The sequence below is a fragment of the Balearica regulorum genome, chromosome 2, assembly GCF_011004875.1.
Source record: "Balearica regulorum gibbericeps isolate bBalReg1 chromosome 2, bBalReg1.pri, whole genome shotgun sequence".
Taxonomy (NCBI): Eukaryota; Metazoa; Chordata; class Aves; order Gruiformes; family Gruidae; genus Balearica; species Balearica regulorum.
This window is the reverse complement of record NC_046185.1, coordinates 127,238,128-127,265,834: the sequence shown is the minus strand read 5'-3', so window position 1 is coordinate 127,265,834 and position 27,707 is coordinate 127,238,128. Positions and strand designations below refer to the sequence as shown.

Sequence of the window (27,707 nt, the reverse complement as noted above, 5' to 3'; positions counted from 1 at the left end):
AATACTTTTGATTATTAGGCATATTCAGTTAAAAAAAAAAACAACAACCCAAAACACGACACATTTTACAGCTTTTCTCTGGTGCTCTCTATGCTAGTGCATCAGACATGTTATTGCAGGGCCTAGTACAGAAGGTTTTGGCAGGCTTCCCCACTGTAACCTCTCCACTGAGGAATTTATAAGCATCTTGAATGATATGCTTTTGCACTGAACTTTATAGAAAGGAAAATAACTTATTTTCTAGGGAGGGCATTTATTGACCTAAAATCAAAAGCAAATGGAAACACCATAGAAAGGTATCTTCAAACACCATGTTAAAGACAAATATTTTTGTAATGCAAAAGAAAGAGAAGAGAGACAATTACATGATAATATGGTTCAATCTCTTTGGTTATTTGCTTTTAATAATGAACCTTATGTTAGCAAGGGAGCTGGACTGACCACTCTGCACAGTGGAGTTCTGCCTTTTAGTGGTCTCTAATGAAATGTGCTAATCCACCAGAAGCTGCCGGGTAGCAGGTCATTGCACATACCTTTGATGTGCAAATTCATGCTTAACTGCTTTGAAGAATTAGGGCCTACAGTCCATACTGGATTCACAGCAACATAACATCCTATCCTTTGGTGCTTTATTGCAGAGCTGGACAAGGCGGTGTTGACTCTGCAATACGTTCAGTGTGAAAAGCAAGTTTTTAGGTAGGTGATATGCTAAAAGCAGTCTTCATCATTCTTACTTATATTATCTGTTGCCACATCGTTCTAATTGAAAATACCCACTATTCCTTTTATCTAGTTTGTAAGCCAGTTTTCAATCAACGTGAAACAGAGTACAGCACTTTCACAAGTTTCATGGTCCTACAAATGTTGACATAAACATCTAATTTTTAAACTTATTAATCTTAAGTAAGGCATTACCAATTTGCATAATATACTGCAATTGACTGCCATTTTACAGCTAATTTACAGCTAATAACTTCATTATGTTAGGCTGGTAACTCAAGGTTGTGGATGCTAAGCACTGGAACGGATGGGTGAAAGGACTCCCTGTGGCCAACAAGACCAAAGTTGTGTAAAGGATACAATTCCTCAGGTGATAGAAACGGGGTTTAATCTCAAACATACTACTTATCCACTTTTCCCTCTTTGCTTCAGTTGTTCCTCTTAGAGAAGCAGGGAAGCAGTTTATGTTATGAAGCTTCTCTTACAAGTTTGCCTCTCTGTAAAGCAGTCTAAAAAAGTATTTCCATGATATATGTGTTAACAGCCAATGCAGTGGCACAAGGGTATTCCTGTGACCTGGGCCCCCAGACTCTTAGTAAGCAATTTTCACAGGAGACAAGACTCCCCCTGTTTCCTGCAGTTTGCTCCACTTCAGACCCACTTTGCTCCACAACACCCACCTTTCTCACTCACTGCCTGGGGACAGTTACAATTACCCCTCTACAAAAATGCACCTCTGAGGTGACGAGCACCTCATTTTGCACTTTTCTCTGGGTGGATGCTAATGGCCCAACTGAACAAACTAAATCTCATTGCTGCCATTGCTGTCACAATACACCTATAGGAGTTGACCATCTCTAGAAAGTGCTTTCAGGTGCCCATGGCAGAAGCCGATGAGGGGCCTCAAACAGCAGAGGGGAACATTGTGAAAAGGTGCAAACAAGTAAAGAGAAAAATTAAGCCTACCCAAGGTCTCCAGATTTGGCTTTTAGATTTATCACGGTGCTTCTTGGAGAACTCAGTTACCTGTTTGGAGGCAACATCTGAACCCGAGCCAGGAGAGAAGAGCCTTCCTCTTACACTTTTCCTCCTACACTTTCCCAGTCAATGTGTCTAAGTATTTGCTCTCTGTTCACTCAGTTTTTCTCTCTAGGCAGGAATTGTTAAATATTTTGCTCTTAGACTCTGGCCTGCAAAACATAAGCTTGTTAACTGAGATGGCAAGAGGAGCATCAATATTTTCTGGTGACAAGCTAATCATTTTTTCTGTAAGGAGCCCCAATATTCTTTCTAGAGATAATGTGTATACCCTTCATTGTTTTCTTCAATGCCTACTCCTCCCTTGAAGTCTCATTTGATTTAATTATTGAGCCAGAATAATACCAAACAGGTAATCTGTATATGCAAATATACTATTCATACAAAGTAACACCACCTCTCCACAGCCGTATGTAAAAATATTTGTTCCAAAGCGTTTGTGATTGATTTCTGGTGGTGCCTTTTTCTTTTTTTTCTTTTAAGCATTTTTTCATAAACAGGGAATAGTTCATAAGCATGCTTAAGTGTCAACAGATAAAACTTAATTTACCAATTCTACTATATCAGTGAAGGGTTTCAGAAGTGGCAACAACATACTGTCTACTATGTTTAAAATCTGGTTTAAACAGTCAAATTTCCTGCTGACGGTTGCTCTTTTTTGCCATCCAGTGTTTACACTGCTGAATGACAGAAGCCCAGTTTTGCTACCATGGGAGACCAATCATTGCTACAAGAAATGAAGCAACAGCTTCTATTCTTCAGCAGCAGGTAGAACTTTAGGCCATAGATTTACAGGGAAAATATGACTGGAGAGGTCCAGGGTATGTCAGGACAAACACACAAAACAATTTTGAAGAGATGTGGAGTTCTCCCTATCCCTTCTGACTCCCCACCTGTAATAACTTGAACTTCATTCTTAGGATTCATCTCTCTTCCTCCTGTTTGTCAACTAGGATACCAAAATCAGTCAGAATTCAGGGGGCTTTACACATCCTGAACTTGTTCCTACTAGTTACAGAGTTTTAATTACATAGAGAGTGGGACAGTGGCACTGTCACATCATTGGCACTGGTGAAGAAGAATCTTGAAGACCTTGAAGATGAGTAACTCATCCTGAAGATGAGGAACTGAATGATGGCATATGATGACATACTCATAAAGTTAGTAAGAAGGAAAATGGGCATTCTGCTGTGAGGTTCATAACCAGGAAGGCATAATACTATAGCTTATGAACTACTATGTGAAAATATGGGAAAAGAGTAGTTCAGAGGTACAGTACCTTATGTGTACAGTAACAAATGCATAGGTTGATAGAAGACACTTAAGGTTTTATTTTTAACATTCTTGGAGGAAGTGGAACACTTGCCTTAGGGTCAGAACTACCCCTTCCTTCATTCTTCTGGCTGCTGTTCTCTGTACAGTTCCTTGCAATGCACTCCTTTTCCAAAGAGGCTTTCATCACAATCACCTTGTCTAGTTTACTCCTGATGAAAAATTTAAGACATACACATCACTCCAGCCTTTCTTGCTTAGGTGACCTGGTTAGGAAGGGGAAATCTCAGTGATAATGTAATTCACATGTTTTTGTGTTATCCAGCAATGCCTGCATTTATTTCTATTGAGAGGAAGTTGAGGGAAATTTTTAAAAGAAAAGGAAAATAGATACAAAATAAATCAAGCTATGTAAATCTTAGATCAGAATTCATTCTGTATGAGCTGCTAGACAATATGTCTGAGTTAGCAACAGGAAGCCATCAAACTTTTTGGGTCTGATAGGTTTATGTTCCAACTCATGTTCTCTAAGAACGTAGATGTATTCAGCCATTTCATATTACAAAGAAGATGATGTGATACTTGCCTCAAGGACTAGCATGCTACATCAGATGCATAATGATAGTTCAAATGCAAAATACAGTCTGCTGAAGGGTCCACTTCAGAACAATACAAAGTTAAAATACCTATTTTATTACTTTTTTATACTAGTAATGAAAGAATTTTCTCATAATGAGTGTGTTTTATCCAAAGAATTTTGTTTGAGACTAAGCTAAGTGGCGATACCCTAAGCTTAAACTCCAGTAATTTTCTGGAGGGGGAAAAGTGAACCAGTTCTTACAGAATTTATTCTCTATCTCTGAAAGGAAAATGGATTGATAAGCAATTTGTTTTCATTTAAATCTATCCTCACTTGACATAACCATTAACAGCATTTAACAAAGCCTTGTTTTAGAAAGGACGTATGACTTCTATTTGAGGCTGCAGCAGTACTAAGAAGCTATAATGGACACATACGTAAAATTCTATAATGTTATAACCAATACAGATTAAAGTAAATATGTGCAGTGAAATATGATATCATACCCTCCCTCCTTTAGACCCCTCCCCACAAGAGTACTCACAAATACACTCATTGTTAAAGGATTCTACTAATCTTTTAAAACTAAAAATACATCAAGCAGAATCTAATTAGATACAGCCAACATTACTATTTGGAAATGACTCGGAAAGACATAGTTCATGTATCTAAACCATTAAGCCATTTCCAAACTAAGCAAGGAAATTTGGTATCTCTGAGCAATGGAGATAACCAGCTTAAATCAGTTTAACATAATGGGTGCTACATTTGAAGACCTGACAATGGCCCGTTTTCAGTTCTCCACATCACAGTCTTGTGTGTGAAAAGAAATGGTAGCTACGTCATCCTGCCGCAGATATGAGTCTGCAGTAAGCAGATACTACACAGTTTAGAAGTATGCAGGTCAATCTCTGGCTCATCTGCTTATCTCCTTTAGGACCTCAAGTAAATACCAATGTCTTTGCACCTCAATTAACCCACCAAAAAGAAAATGAGTTACAAAGGATGCTGAAAGATAAAGTCATTGAAGACTGAGATGTTCAGAAACTAGGATCTACTCTTGCTTGCTACAAGTTGGTTTTGCAGACCAGCATGGAGAAGTTTATCCCCATCTCTTTGCAGAACATAATATTACAGAATGTGATTGTCCTGGAGTCCTTGGCTATTTCTTGAATTTATATGGCCACACCAAACTCGCACCATGATAAACTTAAATTTTCTGTGTGTATTGATATCTGAAAAAGGAGGGTCTACGCAGTGGCCACTGCAGTGGCTTCTACTCCCTACCCTTGTGCATTACTCTTTAAGCAACCCAGTGCTGAATACTAAGAGGACTTATAGTGTTAGCACATTACAAACACAGCAGCCCTTTACAATGAGTAGGTACCGTTGTCAGAGTGGAGTAGTCTATCAGTGGTCAGAATGCCACCATCCTGATTTTACTGCTGAAGGAAAATAACAAGAATGCATGCCCATACACATACATACAAGCTAAACCTCCTGAATTTCAATAGTAATGTTATTAAATTGCAGGAAAAAATTAATCAAAGGAATTGAATTTCACGCAATGTCAAAAGAAGACATTGTTTTGCAGCAGATGTTTTGGCAAGCAGAATGCAGACCAAACTCTCAGCTGTAATTGTGAGCTTCTCCCTCACAGTATGAATTTTCCAAACCAAACATCTCACTGTCTAATTGAAGCACTCAACCAGCACATGTTCTGCTCAAGCAACTGTGTGAAGTTTGAAATACTGTATATAAGCAGTATTAAATGCTTTTGCTTTCAAGGCACTGAACACTTGGAAATTACTATTCCTTAATTTAATGCTGAAATGTAATTTCAATTACTAAGAAGTGGTCTCCTCTTGATGAAAAGACAATTTGTAAATATCCAGTATGGAATGATGTCACTTTTTAATAAAAAAATACCAATTTGCATCCATACTTCATTGCCTCTCTTGTTCTATCACCATACAGAAACACAAACAGGTCTTGAATCGTCTCAGTCACTAAGCCACACATACACCCAAGTCTGGACAGAATCTAATCAGTGTTTCTAGATCTCAGTCCCAAGATTCATAACTTTATTTGAGAGTCATCCTTTGGACAGGAGACAGTATAGTCTGTCACAGTTCAACCCTTATGTTTGACGTCTTTCTTCACTCTTACTCCCTATCCTCCCACTTTATTCATAAACAGCCAGAGATGAACTAAGACTATGAGCACTGAAAATCTTATTTGTAGGTCTCTGGAGTAAAATAGCAAGGGTGCAATGATCAACTAGCGATCTATCTTATAACATCACATGATATCTTTCATATACCTTCTCTACTTCGAATCTCATCCTTTATTCTTTCTGTTTGATTCTTGTATTTCACCAAGAGCTGAAGGGAAAAAAAAAAAAAAAAAGATGCTGTGCACTTAAAGCTAGCTTGTTGATATAACACAATATATTACTTCTCCCCATCACACTTGCATTGCTTGAGCTGCAATATCCAGCAGTATTTCAGACTGGACAGAATCCTTCCTGCTTTGTTTCTTTTCCACCTCCCTTTCAAGATTTTTTATCTCTAAACACAACAGTCTCTCTGCTTTGCTGTAGGACTTTAGAATTCACAGAATGATTTAGTTTGAGAAAACACTCCTGCATGACATCTGGTCTAGCTCCCTAGTTCTCAGTGCAGCACCAACTGACAGTCTTGTCCAGGCCCTCACACTCAGGGTTTTGTCCAGTGCAGTTTAGAGAATCTCCTGGAATGGAGAGTCCACAGCTTCCCTGGGAAAACCAGTATGGTACTTGATCGTACTCACTGTGAAAAAAATTGTTTCTACGATATAACTGTATTTTCCTGTGTCAGCTGGATACTTCAGGTGTAGCATTTTAAGACAGCACAGTTGCTATAGGATTTATCAGGGATAAGTACCTCCTGCAGATGATTAATGCTATCCCAAGTAAGCATCTGAGATAGCGTAAGTTGCTTTCTGTGGCTACCCATTATTCTGCATTGGCTCTGGAACAAGCTGAATAGTTGGTTCAGATTGGACACTTTGTTTTTAGACATAAATTTAGGTCAGATACATCTCATCCACTTTAACTTAAATTTCTGCAAGAAAGGTCATAGTATGATTTGGTTATATCCTCCCACACTAGGGGTTTAGGGGCATACTTTGACAGATGCTTGAATTGTCAAGCATGTAGAGGTGAGAGAACCAAAAGCCAGACTTTTTTCCTTTATATTTATATACATTTCAGATCTTAGTGAGATATTTAAATAAACTAATTTTCAGCACTGATCTTTTAACTGGCATTCTCATTATAGCAAATAAGTTTATTTAGTGACTGTAAACTTCTAACTTAAAGAAAATATTGGTAATTTGTTTTAACATTTATCTTCCTCACTGCACCAAAACTCTACCTCTATTTTTTCCAAGTAAAAGCCAAAAAAATCTATGGCAGTCCAATTGCTTGTTCTTTCTACCATTAAGTTTATGAAGGTCTACTACCTTCCCTTTTAAATCATTACATGAATATGAATTTGAGGTCTAATACACTTTTAGATGAAACCATTTGTCTTCATAGATCAAATATACTCATTTGCATTCTTTGTTTAAATCAGTTCCTTAAGATTGATTAGAAGGCCAAATCTGAATATATTCAAAATATTTCCTTTAATTAACCATTTACCTAAGGAAGAGCCAGCAGACAGTGATGGTAATAAAAATCAGATATGAATACTAAGTTAGGAAAAGCTCGGTAGTTAGAGACATATGTTTCTGAGAAATACACTGTAATAGAGGTGAAAGATATAGGAAAGAGAGAGAACTATTCAACGTCACTAGAAAGACCTGTAAATTTCTGCAGTAAATAATTTCATATATGCTTTTCAACAACCTAAAATCTTTACTTTTATGCAATATCTTCATGTGTTTATCTAGAGATGAACCAAGGAGGTAGTCCCAGTACAGATTGAACAATAACAAAACATTGACTCTAATCATTTTTGGGGGTTTTTTTTATCAGGAAGGAGCAATGAAAAAAAAATGCCTTTAGGCATTAAGATATAATTTTGCCTTAAGCATAGCCCTGATAGATATTCACATGAAAACAGAAATTAGGTGATGGTATCAAGCAGTCATCACTGACTAACCCTGATAAAAGTCTACACTGATAAATATTCTGTAGAGTTTGGAGGGGGAAGGGATCAGTGTGTTGTAACTCAAAAGCATATATGATAGAAGCATAAAAACTTTCTACAGGGTAGATATCTGTAAACCTTTATGATTTGTAGGACTCTTCAGGCACATTACATTTTCCAAGCCTTCTGTGAATATTAGTCTTGTTTTCAAAACACCAACCAGAGCATGAAAACAGAGCCTTGAGGGCATGAATGCACTGACACTCCCTGTTACAGAAATGGGAAGCAAATCAGAGCACTAAAAGGGAAAAATTACTTTGCCAAAGTCACAAGAAGCTTGACTAGGCCCTGAGAATTTTCATTAGCTAATGGGGATGAGCAGTCTGCAAAACTAGTCACAACCCATTTTGCTGAAGTTACAGATCTCTGCTTAGGCTGTCCACGCCAAAGGGTGCAGAGACATGCTAGACTTGCTCCAAATGAAGAACTCAACTGACAATTAAAGAAATGACCAATAGCCACAGACCTGGTCAGTAATCTGTTTGGAATTACAATTTAAGAGGTTACTGGATCACAACTAAGTACAGTATCATGTTGCCATTTAAACATTTGAATGGAAGGTAACCTATTGATATTTTAGCAGTATTTATTTTATAAAAGTCCTCATGGAGATTTAAAAGGATGCTCAAGCTAGCAACCATTTAAATGAGCAGAAGTAAAAGAGAGGCTGGTAGTGATTACATTGTAACAAAACAGATGGATGGTAAAGCCAAATTAAAGTTACTCAGAATTGACATCTTTTGTGTAAAATTAACGACGGATAAATGAGATGAAATAAAATACAGCCTAAGGATGTGTTTTAAAAGACTATAATTTCAACTTGAACCTTTGAGGTTCAAAGTCATTAGACTAACTTGAACAGATTGTCTGTTGTTCTATGTGCTTCAGTATTACTGGCTTGAGGAAGAAATACATCAAAGAGGCTACTTCAGGCTCAGACAACATGAGGAGAAAAAAAACAAAAAAACCCAATGCATAGCTATCTTATCATCTAGAGTTTTGGGCTGGCTACAATCAGCATCCAAATTAATTCCCAAGCTTGCAATGAGTCCCCCCAAGCTCATGTTGCCATACAGAACTTCTTTAAGTTCAAAACCAACCTGAATGGTGGTATCTGTAAGACTGGTAACTTTTATCCAATAAGATTGTCAATCCCTTTAAGAATCATCTCTGTCAGCAAGAATGTGCTTCCTCGACAAAATTTTGTTTAAGACTTGGGGTTTCTCTCTCATTCCGTACTATGAACAGCCAGGAACAACTAACTGAAATCAATTATTATTTTTTTTTTATACTCTTATGTGACAAAAGCCTAGCAAGACAATAATTTCTTAGCATAGGTTGGATGCTTGGAATAATGCATGCTTATCATCAGCTGCAGCCATCTAAAAAAATCTGCTGATTATATAATCATCTTAAATCCCTGCATAGGTTGACGACTTAAACATTGTTAATGATAGCTAAAGACCAAAGTAGATGATTGCTAATCCTCCACTTATTTAAGAGAAGTTATACACTAAATAATATATTATTGCAGTATTAAGTGGCTTTTTTCTTTACTGATTAATCTTGTGTCTTACTGAAAAGCTTAACAAACGTTTAAGATGTTTAATTACTGAACTTGAAGTTGTTCTCCATAACCTTTCTCCTGGTGTGCTCTGGTCCACAGAAATGCTGTTTTAGGAAACATAGATAAAATATTACAGTGTTTACTGTGAGTCCAACTGGTATGAAGCAGAGATATTAATCAAATCACAGAACTGTGTAAGTAAGGATGAGAATCCTAACACATTTTATATGTTGTGTGGTCTGTATTTTTGAGTTTTGAGTTGGTTAGGTTCTGCCTTCTCATTAAACTAGAGGACAAGAAAGTTTTAATTTCACTAAAATTATCATTGCCTTCTCTTACTTGTTTATATTTAAAGTTAATACTTTCCTTGTTTTAGTACAAATGCCACTAACCACGGAATTGTGCTTTTTTGTACTTTCACCTGAGCTGCTTAAGGGACACTAAATTTAGCATCTCACAGAGAGAACTATTTACCCTCAGGGTCAGCATCAATTTATGTGCCAAATCTCTTGCCATATCACAGCAGCTTCTAAAAAAGAAATCAAAGGACTTCTGAAAAAGTTGCAGTGGTTTGCGAAGAAACAGCTAAAGGAAATAATTCCAAATGAAATACAACTTTTCCCAATCAACTGAATAATGGGGTCCAAGTAAATAAATGAAAATACAAACTAATCTTCAGATCCATAGGTTTTGTGCAATTCGGTGTCATCTGAAACAGATATTTCTTCACATTCTATAAACTCAGCCTGTTTGAAGAGACAGGAGAGATTTTTTTATACTACAGCAGAGACATGCATACACAATATTTGCTGAAGTAGACTTTACCTTTATTTATTGCTTTGCTTAATGGAAAAGAAAGACACTTAAGACAAAAAAATACATGCTATCATCTTTGTGCACAGAAATTTAAGAACAATTCCCCTCCATCAGGGAATCCTTACTGAGGAACAGAGAGTGAACAGCTGTGGAGCTATGACATTTTACAGTATCTGAGGGTTTGTTCTTAAAGAAAGACTTTCTCTGATTTCAGAAACACAGATTCTTTTTTAATTTCGTGCTTGTTTTAGTTCAGTTTGAGACATATTTTCAGTAAGTACCAAGGTAATTTCTCTTTTTTTCTTTCAAATTTACAATGAAAAACATAATTAGGTTTCAAGCAAATATAGCTCCTGTAAAATGAAAGTAAATAAGATAGATTTAGAGAGAACAAACTTGCTTCAAAACGTTTCAGAAGATATTAATTTCCTGGGAAAAGCATGTAACTAAAAAGGAAAGGAACTGTTCCTGCCAGGAACAAAGACGTAAGGACTTTTTAAGTGTTTGTGTGTGTGTGTTGTGTGTGAAGCAAACGCATCTTTCAAATACCTGTTCTGAGATATTTCTAAGTCTCTCTTCTTGAAAACCTTCTGCTCTTCTTCCCACCTCTCTTCCAAGCCCAGCGCCATATATCCAGTATTTTCCAATCCTTTCACTGGCAGTCTCCGCACTGCCGCTCCTAGCCCAGACACCACTCTCTCATGTTACTTCCTAATGCCAACAATTGCTTTTGCTGCTTCCCAGAGCTGATAGTGCTGTTTGGGAGGGCACTGCTATAATTAACTCTGGCATCACCCCTGTGATTTATCTCTGTCATCTGAGTCCTAGCAACACCAATAATGTAATGGGTTGGATCCATTAGCAAATCAGTACATTTCAAACACAAAGTATGAGTAAGGTGATAGACATTTCTTCATCCACTTCCAGCTCCCACAAGCACAGCACCTTAAAAATAGTCCTTAGACTTCTACTGTTTATAGCAAGTCATAGTTCATACACTCCCATCTCTTCCTAGTACATAGGTTGCCCAAGGAAATTTTCCTATGTATCTCCCCGCCCGGATATATTAGGCACCGTCTGGAGAAGGGAATAAGGAAACTCAAATTACCTCATCAGTAGTTAAAACAAACAAACTCTCCTGCTGATTCCATCCAGTTCAGCATGTTACCTCATGGAGGGCTATCACATACCAAGATAACACATTTAGCTCAAGAACTTCCTAAAATATACCTCACTGGAGGCATTGTTTGGCAAGTGTTACGTGTTTTCTACTCTTCTGCTCTTCCTTAAGTTGTCAGAGAAAGGCTATAGGAACAGATAATGCTTTGGCCTGGTCCTGGCTTTTGTTACCCTGTTATAATCTCATCACACCACCCTCAGGTACCATAGCTGCCCTACCTGTTGAAACTAAAGATGCATAGGTACACCAGATCAGCTACTTGACTTTTTTGACAGTGGACGGTTGATTAGCTCAAGAACAAAAACACTCTGATAATCAGCCTATACTATTTTCAGGATCCCAAACTGGTATCTTTGTAAATTCCTTGGATTTTTAACAAAGCATGGATGTGATGGACTACAGATAAGCCTAGCAAAAACTGCACAGGAAAAAAAGGAAGTAAAGGCTTTACACCTTTTCTGGCTTCTTGACAAATGTTCCAGGAATAACTTAAATACCAGTCCCCTAAAATTTTCTTCAAATATTCCCTTCACAGGGTTATTTTGTTCAATTTTAGGAACTCTTGCCATGCCCTCGATTTGTTAGGATCACGCTCTGCCATTCAAACATCCTAGCAGTTTCACTGTACCAAACTACTGAAAGAAACTTTTGCTGGTCAACTTTCCAGAATGCTTTACACCACCTCTAATTGCAATTATGAATGTCTCTTTCCTATCTATCTTTTTATATTTTATCTGCAATTTTCATTCAGCAATAGATTATTTAGCCTTCTGGTTTGAGTCATTAAGACAGCTTTTACTTTTTATTCTAAACATGATTGCTTTTGTTGTGTAAGGAAACTACACAATTTATTTAATATTTTTTATTCTTTCTGATAAAAACATAATATGTAAGTAATATGTAATCTAAAACTCTTTACTCATGACATCACAAAGCAAAATATATTCTGGGCAAAATATAATGTCTGACAGAAAACCATTGACTTGTATTCTTTTAAATAGTAAGAATTTGATACTCATCTATATTATATAAACCAATGTATTTAAAAGAGAAACAATTATTTCCTGAGAGATACAAGTGTTTGTACTATTTTTTATGAATTATTTTGATCAATAATTTAATCTGTATGGATATTTACACAGTATTACTTTAAGCATTCAGTAGAGCCAAAGGAAAGATGCCAGGAAAAACAGTAGTTGCATGAGAATCTGGAGTTCTATAACCCATTCTACAAGTCCAACATATAACCTTTGGGGATATTCTTCCCTTATGAAAAAAAAAAGTTAGGATAAAATAAATTAGACAGGACATGGACATTACAGAAATATTCCATCAGAGAGTCCTTCATACAATGACTCCAGATAAATGAGTTCTTCAGCACATGCTATTTACCAGCCCAAACTACTGTGACTAAAAAGAGTGGGAAAGAGCGAGCCCCAAATCTTCTCATGGGGATAAAAGTGAGTGTGTTTTAGGACAAGTTCTTGAATAACAGCAGCACTGTCACTGCATGCTATGAATAAGCAATTAACGAGGTAATTGTGCTTAGGAATGTATTTACTGTGTGTAAAATTACCTGTCATGCAAACTCATGCTTTTTTCAACAGATATCTTTGAAATTCCCAAGAACAAACTGCAGGTTGTACAAAAATGTTTCAGTAAATAGTTATTCAGCTGGGTTAGGAACACAAACATGCCTAAGGCTAGGAAAGATGCATGCTTTATTTTAATCTTTCCAAATGTCTGTCTTATCAACAGAAATAATACTGATTTTAGAATTTTATCACTCTTTTTCCTCCTCAGACTACAGTAATGAAATCATTGCTTTAAGTAATTTCTTTTCACTTTAATTGCAGCTTTTTAAAAACAGGTTAATAACCATCCATATTTAAACTGTAGATTTTATGAGTTATACTTATTATGCAACCCATTAAAGTTTTATAGTCTTTGCAGAATAAAATAATCATTGATCTTTTTCATCCGAGTGCTATTAAGACAAAGGGTGTAAACATCAACTGATTAAAACATTATTTAAAATGCTTTATAAAATGCTTTATAAAATTTAGTTTTAAGTAATTCCACTCATCAAGACTTGACAAATCTGAAGAGCACTTCATTTCATTTCCTTTACGAGAATGTCTTGCATGCCAAGCAAAAGCCTGAGGGGCCCTCAATCCCCAATAAGGCTGTGCTATTGCCTTTGCCTTGGGTACTATGACTTTCCAACAGCAAGTTATCTGTCAGCCCACTGTGTAGTGCCCTCTAGCAAATGTGTAAGGCAGGATGAGGTAACTCAGAAAGTCTATTCTTTCGCTATTACTAATCATCAGTTAAACAAACAAGCATGTGAGATATTTAGATCCTATTGATTAACAATAAAAAGAAACCACTTGGGTAAATAAAAAAAAATACACAGCAAACAAAGCTTGCTGTGTGTCATTTTTAGGTATGTCCAGCCCTTTGTTCCAGAGATCATTTCCAACCAACAGCAGTATTCATGAAAACACCTTCAGGTTTATACTCCATAACCTACTGTATGGACATTTAGCTAATAGTGCAGTCATGAGCTTATACAAACTTCTGCCTCAGACCTTCTCAGTCAATTACGGACATGATAATTGCTGGAGACTAGCTAGAAGTCCGCTCATACTGGAAATAAGTCTTTCGGATAAATCAAAACAGATTTATCAAAGGCACACTCCAAAAACTGGACAAGAGCCAGGAAACAGGTATGGTTGGATAATTTACATCCACATTACAGTTACAGAGATGAATTCAAGGATAGGCATTATAATGTTCAGCAAAGTGAAATGACACAAATTTAAGCTATTTTAAGATAATCTTAACATTACCTTCCCCAGGAGAACGTGCATCCTAGAAACCTGAATTTCTGCTGAAATCAATCACAGAAGGTTGGAGCACCCTTGATACAAATTTAATTTAAATAAAAATAAAACTTGTTAATGGCTTTTTTTTTTTTTTATGGTATCTACCCATTTGTACCCATGAGCAAACTCTTCTAAGCTCTCAAGATTGCTGTATTCAATGTGGCAAGGGGTGACAGCTGCTCATCATAATCATAGGAGACTGCCCATTCCCTAATTGGAACATAATCCTAAAACTGTTCAAATAAGTTGTAAGGAATCAGAGAATGGGTTGGGTTGGAAGTGATCTTTAAATATCATCAAGTCAAAACCCCTTGTTGTGGGCAGGGCCATCTTTCACCAGATCAGGTTCAAAGCCCCATCCAACCTGACCTTGAACACTTTCAATGATGGGGCATCCACAACTTCTCTGGACAATCTATTCCAGTGTCGCACGAACCCCCTAATAAAAAAATTTATTTCTTCCAATCTAAACCTACCCTCTTTCAGCTTAAAAACATTGCCCTGTCACTACAGGCCCTGGTAAAAAAAAGGCCTAATTTTTCTTATAAGCCCCCTTTAAGTATTGAATGGCCACAATAAGGTCCTCCCACAGCCTTCTCTTCTCCAGGCTGAACAACCCCAACTCTCTCAGCCTGTCTTCACAGGAGAGGTGCTCCAGCCCCCTGATTCAGTCTCCTCTGGACTCACTCCAACAGGTCCACGTCTTTCTTTTATTTGGGGTCTCAGAACTGGATGCAGTACTCCAGGTGGTGTCTCATGAGAAGGGAGTAGAGGAGCAGAATCACCTCCCTCAATCTGCAAGCCACGCTGCTTTTGATGCAGCTCAGGACGTGATTGGCTGCAAGCGTGCATTGCTGGCTCATGTCCAATTTTGCATCCACCAATATCCCCAAGTCCTTCTCCACAGGGCTGCTCTCAATCCATTCATCACCCAGTCTGTACTGATATTGGGGATTTCCCTGACCCAGGTGCAAGACCTTGCACTTGGCCTTGTTGAACTTCATGAGGTTCACATGGGACCAATGAAAGCAATTCCAAAAATTGCAATTAGCAATTTCACATTTCAATTTCACAATTTCAATTCACATGGGCCCAATGGAAGTGATTCCAAAAACAGGGCCAGAAGTGCTGCTAAAATGTAAGGTAACAAGAAAACTTTTGTTGATGCCTGGGTTGAAACTTGAAGGAGTCTCAGCTATCAGGTGCAAGCAGAGGCCAAAAATTTTTAGAGGAAGTTGCAAAGGGAGTAAGGCTAGGTTTAGTAGGATGCTCCTTAACAATGCATCAATTCCAAAGAAAATAATAGCAATCATTCTGGAGACAACTGTTAGGGAGCTGAGACACTACTACCCAGCCGCTCCACAGTGCAAAGGAAAATAACAGCCATGCAATCACAGGCAACCCTGGGGACGTTACCTGAAGGTTGCAGGAACACTCATTTATACAAAGTCAGCTCTGTTCCCTGCCTGTGACATAGAGCATAGACCATACATAAGAATGGGGAAACAGAATGTTCCTGGAGATCTGGATCTACCCTAAGCTGACTCAAAACTGGAAAAGACAAAGAGCTTAATTTCACCATGTCTTCCGAGCTGTGAACATTTCCTCTGCATCAGAGAGTCAGAGCTTTACTGCTACTTCAAACAAAGCCCATGGTATAGATTAAGGATTTAAATGTACAGCAAATAAATCTGGCCAATTCAAATAATTGAATATTTCATACCGATGTTGATTCATTCCTGTTTTGCAAGCACCAAATAAAAACATCTGAATTGCCAGGATTTTCTTGTGTTTGCTCATTCCCTAATCCCTCTTCTTCCCCTGCAGACTACTTAATTAAATGTCCTGACCAGTGATGAAAATGTTATTATAACAAAGAATTCCTGAGCCAAAACATTATTTTTGCATTCTTCCCTATTTTGAAAAATATTCAGCTAAACAGCAATAGAGATATAGACCATAAAGAAAAGTATAGCTGTCTCACAGCAAAATTGCAGTGCTATGGAAAGGAAAAGAGCAAGCCAAACCCCGCTGTTTCTAGACACCTGTAAATGAGCAGCCACGCAAGGAATATCCCCAGAAGCAATAATCCCCTCTGTTTGTCTGACAAATTAACAATTTGGTGCAGTACAGTTCTCCACCTGACAAAGGTCCTTTTCATGGAAATAACATTAAAAATCAGCACAGACTATATTTTTACTGCCAAGTTCTTCTATATAGGCAGTATTCCATTTTGATTCACATGATACTGAGGCCACTGTGTTGTCCCTCGACTATCCTCTTCTGGAAACAAAGCGTTTGACAGCACGTCATCCTTTAAAGGATTTTATATGATGAGGAAAAATAGTCTTATTATGCTCCTCTGCTCAATTAAGTCAGAAAACATAAACCAAAACCATTATGTAGACTCTACAGACGTAGAGTTTATTTTGTAAATTTCAGGCTGCTAATGTTTAGAAAAACTAACATGCATTTGAGATTCCTCCTCCACTCTTCACTATCAAAAGGTACGTCTTATTCATAACATCCAGAAAATTGGCACATCATTTCTGCAGCACATATCTCTCTTCTAGATAAAAAGCTACCCCGGACAAGAGCCTAAGGAAAAGATTTTTTTAAATGTCTTCTGGCAGCTTTTTGACAAGTTTTCTCCACATTTCCTGGCATAACACTTCCCAGAAATACTTGTCAGTGAGCAGGTTTTCTACATTGTCCATTTCTATCGGTTGTCTGGCCACAACAGGACAAGACTGCATTTCCCAAACAACCACGAAGCTACGCTCGGTAGGAGCTAACTCAGTGGGTTATCGGCGGGCCAGGCAGAGCCCCGCAGCAAGACAAGAGTGGGGAGTAAAGCAGCTCCCAGTGCAACAAGCCAGCCATAACTGCCCACTACTGATGCCTACAAACACAAGCTTCACCTCTATAAATAGAGAGTGCAGCCTTTGTGCTGCCCCGGAAGCTGCCAGGATGTTGCACAGGCTGGTTTTCAGGAAGCAAGGAGCATACCATTGGCACCCTAACCCAAGCTGCTGCTGGAGTCCTAATCTACGGGCAACGGCCGCTGTTACCTCCTCCTCCTTTCCCATATGGCAAATCTCTACCAGAGGAAGGTGAAACATGAAGCCCTAAATATTGCACCTGGGGCTATTGGCATAGAACAAGCAAACAGGAAAAATCAGGGGACTGAACAAGGATTACTACAGATGGATCATGAGAAAGATATGTCTGTAGAGTAATAGTTCATTTTCCATCTAGGTTTTAATACAGTTCTGACATTGCTGCTGCTCTTCCAAGTCACAACGTTCTAGTCAAAACTGCAATCATGTTTCCTTCCAAAGGATGCTTCTTTGGGAAACTTTCCACTGGCAACAAGGGGAGATCAGGCTTTAGTTTGGAGTTAGGATGGAGCTTTTCCAGCAACATCCCTATTTCTGCTTACAAGCATTTGCTTAGATCTTCCACATTGTGGAACTTTTGCACTACAGATTATGCTCATACTACAGTCTACAAAGTGTGATATAGTATTTTTTAGATTTTTTTCAGGAAAATGGTTAGCATATCCATCAAAGAATAAACAAAAAAGGAGTGCAATGCATTGTCTGATTTTTTCACCTAATAAGAGCAAATATCCTGCATTTGTAAACTTTAAAATCTGTCTCTCAAGAGGCTGAAATATGTAATTCTGAGAGCTTCAGAAATAACCAAAACCTGGTTTCTGATGCATCTGTGCTTTGAGGATGATGGACTTTGGAGACTATGAGGCATAAAAAAAGATCTGAGGGGTTTTTTCTGTGGGAGGGTCACTTAGGGCTGACACTAATGTCAAAAATGAAGCATTTTGTCTTAGTCCAGGGACTCATATCAACATTTTCCTACAAGTTAATTAACTTCTAGACTTTGATTCTGTATGAAATGTCTTTGCAACCAACCACTGGCTCATGAACAGAAGCACAACATATGCACTTTCACGTGCACTCGTGGACCAGCACGTATTCAATACAACTGCTAAAGCTCTGTGTCTCTAAGAAGCAGTTCTTAGAAGCACAGTCTTAAAGCTTGTCACTCTGCAGATGATAAAGCAGAAGTATACTAAATGTTTGCTAAATGATCTCAAACATTTTTCAGAATAGACAATTATTTTTCTATTTCTCTGACAATCTTCAAAACATATTTTAAAAAGCCATATAAACACTGTTTATGGTCACAGTTTCTTTCATTCATAAAATGTAGCCATTTAAATCCTATTCACTTGATTGATCTTTTTATATCAGATAAACTTGCAATGAACTTGTGATTCTTCAGGGTCTGCACCATTGGGCTGTTTTCAGTTTAAACAGCTGTGTTGTTAAAATTTCTTTTTACATACGACTTGAGGGTACCCATTTGCCTCACAATTAAGAGCATAGCACCTACAAATGTTCAGCTAACCAGATTGTTAATTGGTATGTTTGCTTTATGCTTTCTTGTATAAATAGAAAATGCTCCTCGAGAAACTGAATGGTTCAAAGGTTCACATGTTATCTCCTTCCATTTCTCAGGTTACTAACTTTTTACTTTTTCCTCTCCTCAGTGTCCAGAGTTATTACTGATAAAGGTTTGCACCTCCCCACCCCCCACCCCCATGTTATCTCTTCTAGTCTCTGCTCCAATAAAGCTTTTGCCTTTGTAGAAATCAGAGCTGAATGTTTTCCTCAGAGGTGGCCAGCAAAAACTGAACTAGCTTAAGACCAAAATCATCAGTAACAAAGAAAGTAATCTTATGTTTGCAATAAACTGAGAGTGAAAAAATGGTATAAAATACAAGACCTTACTATTATTATTTGTGGTACTTAAGATCAGTGTTTGGGTTTGTTAGTTCTTGTATATGCGCCTGAGATTCTCCATTGGTAAATTACTTTTGCTTTAAACTCTCCTAATATTTCTATCCAGTTCATCTGGATCCTCAAATTCCCTTAAGGCTGTCTTTAGATAAAATTAGAAGCATAATTGCTTGATAAATGGGAGCATTCCTCTGTAAACATACAATACAATGTCAGCACTTCTGTCATCTGATTTTTGAGTGGAATTTAATATATCAGCTGTGAACAGCTTATGACCTGTCCCATAATGTGGGATTCATCTAACCAAACTTATATGCAGCTGAGCCGGTCCATCATTACAGTCAGCAAGATGAACGGGAACTTTCAGGGTTCACTTCACCTCATGCCAAAGTAGACATAAAGTGCTTGCATTGCAACCTACTTTTGTGTATTTTTCTCATTTAAAACAACGGAATAAATTGCTCATTTTTCTCCACTATCTTTTGCAAATAAATTTAGGCTGATGAGCTCAGATGCCTATGCCTATCACAAGCAAAATCTCGAGTTAGGATTGCCGTAACCAGACATCACTTCTTTTCTCTGAAACATGACAATTTTTACTCAAGTTTCTCCTTGATCATGCTCTTCTCAAGTGAAGGCTGTTGAAAAGTGGCCAGTAAATAAATAAATGGCCAAAACTCTGGACTTCCTTCTAGTATCTTGGGAAGTAGCTCAGACATGCTGCCAAACTCAATAGTTTCTGAAGTATTGTGCAAGGGTCAAGAGGTCTTTAGAAATCCATTTCCTAAGACACAAATCTATGACCTTGATGTCTCAATCAAGGGTAAAGCTAATTTATTGACAACACAAGAGAGAACGTCAAGTTCAGATGTTCAGAGTTCTGGGTCTTTCACTGACCACCTGCTTGACATTGGTTTAGCCACAGAATGTAAATGTTTCTCCACTGACACTGCATAGGATTGCCACTGAAGTCAATTAATATAAAGCATTATCAACAGCTACAATCGTTCATGAGCATGCATATTTAGGAAGATAAATTTTTGTTAAACATTTGGTTTTTGTCTAACATTCACATACTTAAAGGTCTTGTCAGACATCCTGTTTAAAGTCTAATATGACTTGTGGGTTACCTTCTCCTTAGGCTGATAATGCTCAGCAGCAGCTGATGCGTCCCCAAAAGATTCATCAGCTTTGAAAGAATTTCTGGAAATATGCAGAACTTCTCAGCTAGCCTACATGTTTGGAGGACCCCATTAACCAGCTCTGGCATATGAGCTAAACATAGCAGCATTCAATAATGTACTGTTCAGAATGAAAATGGGAACACTGATGATGCTGCTGCATGCCAGCACACATGATGAAAAGGCAAAGGTCATGTTGCAAGGCAAGGATGATGAGCAGCAAGTCAGGTGACAGCAGCTCAGATGACAGCATCCTCACAGTCAGGACGGGCATATTCAGCAAAGGTGGACTCGGCAGACAGCCACCCATCGCAGGAAGCAGTACTCTGCACGGGAATGAACTTCAGAGTCCTGTTAAAAAGGGCTGCTAGTCTCACTCTTGAAACCTAGGCTCAGTTTACTGAAAAATTGAAGAGATGAGGAGTTTGTGAAGTCCAGCTACAGTGCTTAGACCAAACGATACACAACTAAGATGATGTTCAGGAATAGCAGGGTTTTGATAGGAGTCTGTTTTTACTTTCTTACTTTCAAATTAATACAAGTACATCCTCCCCCACCTCTCCCTCAATATAATTATAGTATGAAATCAGTCTTTGAGACTTTTTCTTTAAGAAAAAAGAAAGTGCAAATTTAGGGAACAACACAAGGTTACCAATTATTTATTAAAATTCATCATTAAAATTGCATTTGAATTATCCAGAGTTAAACAATTAGTAAAACAACATGAAGACTCTGAACTATGGAAAATCCTGAAAAAAGAGAAATTCTAACAGACAACTTATAAAAATTCAGCTGGCCTATTGCATTAAATACAAACAATGATCACAAAGCAAAACTGGTAAGAAAAAAACCTAAAGCATATTAAACAAGTTTACTGGTTTATCCATTTCATTACAAGTTATCAGTAACTTGGTTAAAACCAGCGCTTTTAAAAACTTTACTGCATATGTATATACATTTTAAAATTTGGAAAAGTTTCTTTGTCATAAAAAGTTTCTTTGTAATAATTCGTTGACATGTTGTTTCTGAGCATTTTAAGACTTGCAGCTTATAGCTTTTGTGATCTCTATTGATGCTGTGAATTGCCTCAATTTAAGACTGCATAAATAAATATTTTGACAGTTAATTTTAATTATTTTAAAGCAAAATGAACATCCATAAAAGGTAAATAAATGAACATTTAATTATGGAAATTTGCTATTGATTACTACAGATTGCTTCTAGAATGGGCATGTTCTTTTACTACTCTTAATTATTGCAATTAAGATTTTTGCATGTTAATTAGAATTGTTTTGGCATGGCAATTTCCACCCCTCCCTCTGTCTCTCAAAGTAGGTAAGCACACATGTACTTAATTTTTTTTCTCTGTCTAGTATATGTAAATAAGGAAAAGAACTTCATAGAGTACCTTCAAATTAAAAAGGGACATAATTCTATAAAGTCAAAATTAACATAAAACCAATTTAGGCTTTTTTTTTTTTTTTTTAAGAGCATTAAATATCTCAGCCAGAAACAGGAAAATTTAAACATTTGTGACATATGTCAGTAATATAATGAAAATATCACAGAAGGAATAAGATTTCTGCAGTCATAGATACTATGACTAAGTAAAAAATTATTAAAGAGAAATCTAACCTTGTTTTAACCTAAGGCATGAGAAATAAAATACCCTAACCTGAAAAAAATACACTGCATTGTTTGCCAATGAATAGCTTATATATCAGCTATGCTGTTCTCATTCTTATTTTAATTGCTCTGACAGTTTTATCTTTTGTAGCCACTCCAATTTGTAAACTTTAAGTATTTCTCAGGAAGCCTATTGGAGACGGAATGTAGAATGCAATCACTCTGAGAGTTTCACTCTCTGAGAGTTGCAGCAAACTGTAGGCTAGTGAAACTCCACACATCTTAAATTAGAGTGGAAAACTCACAAGCCCTGGGACCGAATATGGCCTGCAACTTTATTGCGCGTCAGTTGGGATCATATCATTTTTTCCTTCTACATTATTTCCGGCTAACACTCAGCTAAGGTTTAATTTATGGCCTACCAGTGTGTCTGAAAGAGCTATTCGGCCCTCAGTAAGGGAGAGGATATTCCAGGTTTAATTGAGTAAATAAAATTCTACTTTGTGCCCTCTTGAGCCTTCCATGGAAACCGTGGCTCAGTGAAGTGGACAGTAACTGTTAGGAGCGCACTTACTGCATTGAAGTTGGGGAAGAGATTGACTGCTGCGGCAGTGTCCAGAGGAAATGGAAGAAATGGTTTAATATCCAGCGACGGCTGCAAAGGTGGAGCAGGAGGACGCACTAGGGCTGGAAGGGCAGGGCTCTGGCATGTACCACCTGGGTGCAGAAAGAGAGAGAAGGCGTTCAGCAAGTACTGTGATTAGAGGAAAAGGAAGGTGGGAGGGGGAGAAGCCAGCACAAAAAAGCAAGAATAAAAAGGCAATATTGGATTAAACAAATACATTTTTATTTCTCAACAAATTACTGCATTACCGAAAAAGAGCACAGCTGACTCAGTGACTGTTGGTTATAATTCTTTGCCAGTAATTGCTTCAGGTATCAATCTATCATTATTTAAAATTAGCTAATAAACCATTTCTCTCCCTGGATTATCTGGAGCAATAGTTCAGCATATGCCTGACTTCCCTTTAGAACTTCAGCTAGTCTCATTCTGCTATAATTTCAGTGTTTCATGCCAGCCCTATTGCTCAACCCTCCTAATGCAAACTGCTCCAGAGAAAATGAACAACAGCTAGCTCTTCGGCTCAGCAAAAGTCATGTCATTTGTAGACTTTTGATTTTTTTAATTAAATGCTCACTCATGGAGCTTACAGCTTCAGAGTCAACCTAAGCCTAGCAAACACAACATACCTTGCTGCCTCAAACAGTTGGTCAATACGAATTTAAATTAAGAACCATTTCAGCAGCCACCAAAATTCAGTTTATGGAAAGGTACCGACAAGCACTTTCAGCTCTTGCAAGGGGTGGAGCTGATTCAGACTTTGTACAGCAGAAAGCTCCTCCCGGCTAACACTACCAGCCACCAGTTCTGTGGGAACATAATGCAAATGAAGAAATCCCCTTGCATACCAATAAGTCGCTACCTGTTTGCAGCAGACCCTATTTTACTTCTTTGTTTGCCGCTTGCCACAGCCAGCTAAAAGCTGGAAGGATCCAAGCCCATTCTCTGCTTCCAATGTCTCCCATGTTTTGGTTGCACTCCAAAACATCAATTCCCTGTTAATTAAAGACTATTTGGATCCTAGGAAACTGTTAAAATATGCCAGTGTTCTTCTAATCTGAGAGGCAGGCAACAGACTGTAAAAACCTGCTGGTAAGAGTCCAAGAAACATTAAAAAAAAGAAAAAAGTAAGGGGAGTTTTGCCCCACTCATTGAACAGACACACAGGCAGACAGACCAACGGAGAGATCCGAAATCTGTTTCTTTTCTTCCTCTCGTACATACAGACACTTCATTAGACAAGCTGCATACATTCTTTAAGAGCCCAAATATAAAGTAGTCAGAATGATATATGGAATGTCTCCATATTTGGCCAGCAACTCTGCTAGCAAGGTTTGCAATTTAATGCAAACCTAATTGAGGGCTAACAGCACACGATTTAATTAACCAGTTGTAGCAGATCATCCACAGTTCTGCTTCTAGGTATAAAATCAGCTGGAGCCAAATTTTCAAAGACAATATTTTTTGCCAGCTTTCAGCTCCTCCGTGAAGCATTTCACTAAGAATCACTAAAAGGAAAACATTACCCACTAGTAAACCAAAGGTATTGGATTAGGTTTCACTACAATCTCACACTAGTTTTTCCCCCAGAGTAACTGCCATTTTGGGAGTAATTTCTACATTTACCTCAATGTCAGAGTGTACCAAATGACTCTTTGAATGCAGTAGCTAAAGATGTGGGTAACAGAAAAGCAGGGGGCATGCAGCTCTGCTTTCCAGAGCTCACCAGCATAGAATCATCAAATATTTAATGATTGCCATTGATTTAGCAATTGCTACATTCCCATGGAATTATTACAAAAAACAGTGTAAAAATAAATTTAACAGATCAAAATGATGATAAGGTAGTGCTGAACAGGCAAATCTTACCCTGTCTGAATAGGAAAGGCCTATAAAGACATTTTATTAGATGCAGGAAATACTTTCTTTTTCTCACGTAAAGCTTTTATGGATCACGAAGAGAAGTCACTCCTACAAATAAAAGCCTTACTAAGAAGTCTCCAGGTTGCACCTGAGATTGTACGGAATCACATAGAAATGCCAAGGTGAGCGTTTGCCTGACGATAGCAAAGAAACTGAGGCTGATTAAACATCCTCCAACTCGCAGATGCAAATGCAAACTGGATTGACAAATATCGCCTATGCTGGGGACCCAGCTCTTCGAGCGTATTATCTCAGTGCTATGGAGGAAAGCCTTGCAGGTTCAGATTACCTAGAGCAACAGCATTGCTATCCCATGCCACGAAGGATGAAACAGTTCTTTCGGTGATCCTTCCCTGTGGCACGACTAGGCACTTGCCCACCTGCCGCTGCCAGCCAGTGCTGCACAAAGTCATCTGGGGATGAGAACAAGCTTTAAAAGGAAAAATTCAGCCAGCTCTGCAGGACCTTGGCTGGGACTCAGAGCCTCTGGAACAGAGTTTAAAATCTACCACAGTCCTGCCTACAGTGGCACAGAAAATGAGTATGTTCAGGAGGACAGCTGATCGGTTTTTGCAACAGCGTCGGACGTGTGCCTTAATGATGGAGCATGTGATAGGTATCATGAAATTTGAGCTTTTGCTTGAAAGAAATTCTCTAATGTTTATGGCTGCAAAAAATAGCTTCACTTTCCATTTAACATACACAGAGTTGTACTCTAGAATCAGCAACAGAAAACCTGAAGTAATGGCAACCATTTTTGTGACTCAGCTTAACTGAAAAACCTTTGGACAACATTTGGGAATGTCAACGTTAACTATTTCCCATGTAATTCATTAGCAGATGGATGTAGAGGGGTAGAAGCCCACTGGGAAGAGTTCTTGAAGAGCACATGCAGAGAAATTCTTATTGTAAAGAGGGCAACGTCAAGGGCAGAAATGATGACAGAAGGAAAACATAGGAACTAAGAAAGCCAAACTGAAGGGAAAGAAAGAGAAGTGCACTAAAAGTCAGAAAGCTTTGTAAATCAGTGGTGCTATGTGTGACAACAGCACACTTAGAAAATTACCATAGCAAGACATGGGTACTTTTTAGTTATCCAGTATTACTGAACACTGGATCAAGGCGAGGAACAAGAAAGATTGCTTATGACTGTTTTGGCGTTCTGTATGATAAGCTTGTCCAGAAAGATCTCCATAGTTTTCCCTGTGCAGATGCAACGTTGCTGATCAACACAGAACGAAGGCTCAATTTCAGCCTTTTTACAGACCTCCTGCCAGCAAGGTTTGGAGTTCCACTTTGACCAATAAAGCTAGGATAACATCCCACACCACTGACCGGCTTTGTCCACAGCCTGTGCTTAATGCTCTGTATTATTACCTGAAGTTCACATAGACATCCTGGCCAAAAACTAGGTGCGTGCACAGCCTGATTTAAGAGACATAACAGTCCCTCCAAAATGTAGGGCAGTACAGGTCTAAAGTTACATTTTATGAGCAGCATGCTACAATTTCTTAAGATAGGAGGACACTAGCTTATTTACTAACTCCAGTGTTACAAGCTAGTGATGTTGTAGTCTAATGTCTTTCTAAAGAGGAAGAGTCCTTCCACCCCATTCAGATCCTAAATGGGAGATGAATGTTGCAGATATTTGGGAAATTCATGCCAATGTTTTTACCTTCATTTCCTTTGTAGAAAGCACTGGAATAATACAACTTAGAAGGTTAATTAGCTCAGCATTTTAACCAAGACTAAAGTAATCATTTGCTTCTTCAATTTTGAGGCAATTTCAAACACAGGCAAGATAATCTCTTGGCCAGAGGCACTGGCAATGCATCCAAGGTAAGCATGAGCAAACAAGTTTGAAGAAAAGCTTGCCACAAACCTTTTCCCCTTCCTTTGCCCCTTCCCACAGTTTTTAAGAACTCCCCTGGTCTCTATCAAACTGTGCATTTTTACACATGGATGCACTTTTGTGTCACGAGTTGGGACTAGATATTTTGCCCTAACACTAGGTGATCTGCTTTGCAATACTTTTAAAGCACAGTTTAGCAGCCAATACAGCATTATGCTCTAAGCCCAAACCACCTAGCGATGCAGAGCCGCGTGCGCAACATGAGGTTCGTGCTCTTTGTGGCATAGCCTGCACAAGCGGTTCTCCTTCAGAACCCACTGGTGATGTGAACTTCACCGCTGCAACATCTTCATTGCCTCTACTTGGAACCAAGGGAAGACAGCAGAAACATTCAGATGAAGAGATAATTCCTGCAAGTTCAGCCTCAAACTGTCCATTCCATAAGGAACTGTCACATTTTATTTGTTTTGAGTTGGAATGTGAATAAATACTGGTTTTTTTTCTACTGATTTTGACTTTGGAGACCATGTTTCACTATGGAAGTGAAAATTGATTTTAAAATGAGGAGTCATTCCAAAAAGAAGAAACCAGATTGCTTTAGAAATGTTAAAGTTTTGATCTTATCTTAAAGACATTTTTGTCATAATTCTTCACAAAAAATTAACACCTTCTGGGGAGAAATTTTTGCTTTCAGTGAAACAGCATTTGCTGATAAGAAAATCTCCCATGCAAAGTTTTGTGTCCTGCTCACCTGAAATACCCCTCAGATCAGTGCTAGGTAAAGAGTATAAACATCTCTAAGTAGTGCCCCTAAAATCTGGATTAAGAGAAGCACAAACACTGACTCTTCATGAAGGAAACAAAGAAAATTATCTTAGAGTAAACAGACTTGATAGAGCAGGGGTTTTTTTTTATATATACAGAATAATAAATAACAAGTTTTCTTAAAGTTTCTTGAGGACGTCAAGATCCCTGTCTCTCAGGTCCCCTAACATAAAGCTCAAAAATTTGGCAACTGCATATTGCTATATTTTGTGACTTGGCTATACAGAAAGATATGCTACATCTTTCCTTGCGTAGCCTTTCCTCACGCACACTCTCATTCCCAATCCTTTAAACTCAACTGCAAGTTTAGTTCCAGAAAAAGAATCACCAGACCTACTATCAAATAGCATTCTCCTAAGGAAATATCCAGCCCAAATTTTGCACACACAAATGATGTAGATAATTTTTTGCAATGCATTTGGAACTTGGAGGTATGTAAACTGGGCAGGAACTCTAAACTAATACCCCATTAATCTAAATCTCTTGCAGTTCTTCCATCACTGACTATTACCACCATAAACACGGGGTGAAAAAGCAAATCTCTGCAGAATTCTATTTTCATTCCTTCGTTATTTTGCAATTGTTTCCTTCTGGCCAT

General features: G+C 38.0%; 1 protein-coding gene across 2 annotated transcripts in view; it reads right to left on the bottom strand.

Annotated features, from left to right (window-relative positions):
- The window catches only part of ZNF385D (zinc finger protein 385D), a 429,859-nt gene that overhangs the window by 115,067 nt on the left and 287,085 nt on the right, over positions 1–27,707 (bottom strand). For both annotated transcript variants that reach the window (XM_075745842.1, XM_075745843.1), the window contains one exon: positions 22,462–22,604. In XM_075745842.1, coding sequence (XP_075601957.1) covers positions 22,462–22,604 — 143 coding nt within the window. The remainder of the gene's footprint in view (positions 1–22,461; positions 22,605–27,707) is intronic.